At 55.0% G+C, this 2,318-nt stretch overlaps 1 protein-coding gene across 7 annotated transcripts in view; it reads right to left on the reverse strand.

The window, feature by feature from the left end:
* The window catches only part of SEC16A (SEC16 homolog A, endoplasmic reticulum export factor), a 32,782-nt gene that overhangs the window by 19,958 nt on the left and 10,506 nt on the right, over window positions 1-2,318 (reverse strand). For all 7 annotated transcript variants that reach the window (XR_003790710.1, XM_029201982.1, XM_029201983.1 and 4 more), the window contains exon 4: window positions 1,065-1,162. Coding sequence is in view for 6 of the 7 variants with exons in the window: in XM_029201982.1 (XP_029057815.1) it covers window positions 1,065-1,162 (98 nt within the window). In the remaining variant the exon portion in view is untranslated. The remainder of the gene's footprint in view (window positions 1-1,064; window positions 1,163-2,318) is intronic.

Below are 2,318 nucleotides of genomic sequence, written 5' to 3' on the forward strand. Positions count from 1 at the left end.
GCCAATGCAGGGGACATGGGTTCGAGCCCTGGTCCAGGAAGATCCCACATCTTCTTAGTTGTGCAGAGCAACTAAGCCCATGCACCACAACTACTGAGGCTGCACTCTAGAGCCTGCGAACCACAACTACTGAAGCCCGCGTGCCACAACTACTGAGCCTGCACGCCGTAACTAATGAAGCCCACACGCCGCAACTACTGAAGCCCACGTGCCTAGAGCCCATGCTCCACAACAAGAGAAGCCACCGCTATGAAAAGCCCGCGCACCGCAACGAAGAGTAGCGCCTGCTCGCCACAACGAAGAGTAGCCCCCGCTCACCCCCAACTAGAGAAAGCCCGCGGGCAACAACAAAGACCCAACGCAGCCAAAAATAAATAAATAAATAAAGGAAATGCAGGGGAAAAAAAGCATATTAACATTATAAGCAAACCAGATACACCACTTTGAGCAAGCATGTGCAGAATTACGCATGAAGCAGTCCAAACACAAAAGTGGAGGAAGAACCCCGGGGGACGCAGAAGCAGGTAGCCATGTTGGGATGGTGAGGGCCACAGCCTGGCAGGGGGACCAGCAGGGCGGCTCAGGGGACACGTGCCAAGACGCACACACTGCCAGACAGCAGTGGCACCCGGAACGTCCTGCGTCTGCCCTGTGTGATGCAGGGGGCTCTGGCCACATGTGGAGCATGTCACACGTGGCCATTGCAGTGAGCAGCTTGGTCCCTCATTTTACTGATTTTAATCAATTTAAACAGCCACATATGGACAAGTTACATACTCTAGATCTACTGATAATTATGCTTTGCTGGAAAATCAAAGAAAACTACTAATACGATACAGACACAACGCTACAATTCAGATATAATTTCTTAACGGAAAATAGCAATGTAATTATTTCTAGACGCAAACTACTTTCAATTACTTTGGCTCTTAGCTAAGAGCGTAAGACTACCAAAAGGGAAGGCTTCCTAAGAAATCCCACAGCGCGCCACTCTGCACCCAGCCGCACGAACGGTCTGAACACGCGTCTGCTGGCCGTCGACCGATGAAAACGCCCGAACATACCTCCATAATCGTACTGGCTGGAATAATAATTTGCATAGTAGTCACTCTGACTGCTCCATCCACTTTTGGAATTATAGTAACCTTCAGGATACCCTTGCCTGAAAAAAACACACAGTGCTGTTAAAAAACAAATTACCTGTTTCTTAAAGTGGGACACAAATTACACCCAGAGCAACAGGCATTCATCAGAGCACCTTGGTTGTGAAAATATTCTCATCAGGAGATCCGAACCAGTAACATCGGTAAGATTACAGGATTCCCTACCATACGGCGAATTAAAATTTATCTGTTGAAATAACTATTTAAGTGCTGTTCAGCATAAAAGAACTAACCCTTCTCGCGTGCTCAGTGCTTAAAAGCAGGGTCTCGCGTTCTTGACATCACGCTCGGCGGAAGCAGAAAGCACTGAGCTATCAAAACAAGCTAGCGCCGACGGTACCACCCCTACACAGACCGCGACCCGTGTGTCCTGCGCGGGGAAAAGGGCCCTCGCACCCTTCCAGCTGACTGCCCAGGACTCACGACACGGGCCAGACCAAGGCTGGCTTCACAGGCCCAGCTGTGCTGCCGACCCTAAGCAGGACAGGCAGGTATCAGGTCTTCCGGTGCAGGAAGATTCTTGTGACTCCGTGTACCCCTGGGGAATGGCTCACTCCTGGGGGTGCAGCTGCCCCTCAGGAGTGTCCGGCCCCCCCACCTGCCACAGGGACGGCACCCGCTGAGTGGGGGCCCTGGGGGGAGCACCCCAGTGCACCGCCTCCACCCACCACCGGGGGGAGCTCCAGAAGAGTGACCTGACCAAGGGCAGAGCCAGAGCACGCCCACCCCGCTGCCCTCTCCAGCCCCGGGCACCCGTCAGGAAACACTCCACCGCAGAAACCCAAGGCTCGTTCTCCCCTCCTGCCGGGATATGACCACACCAGGCACACGCACAACACACTGATGCTCAGCACCAACGTGCAGGCCTGCACACACGTGTGCACACACGCACAGGGCAGGAGAGGGGAGAGGCTGCTCTCCCTCCATGTGAGCGGTGGGGACACAACAACGAACCCCTGCCAGGTAACCCAACCCGGCCCCTGCCTCCACCCTCCCTCGCCTCTCAGGGCTTCTAGAACACACCTGCCCGCTGCTCTCCCCGAATCAGAACGCCCACTTGGGACTCCAGTCTCACCTCCCAGAGCGCCAGGCCCAGTGGCTCAGCGCGCCCCTCCCAGCGACGGAGGGGGCCGGCTGGACGGGCCGGCTCGCAGA

Source organism: Monodon monoceros, unplaced genomic scaffold (assembly GCF_005190385.1).
Source record: "Monodon monoceros isolate NGI ecotype Baffin Bay Population unplaced genomic scaffold, NGI_Narwhal_1 Super_Scaffold_5, whole genome shotgun sequence".
Lineage (NCBI taxonomy): Eukaryota > Metazoa > Chordata > Mammalia > Artiodactyla > Monodontidae > Monodon > Monodon monoceros.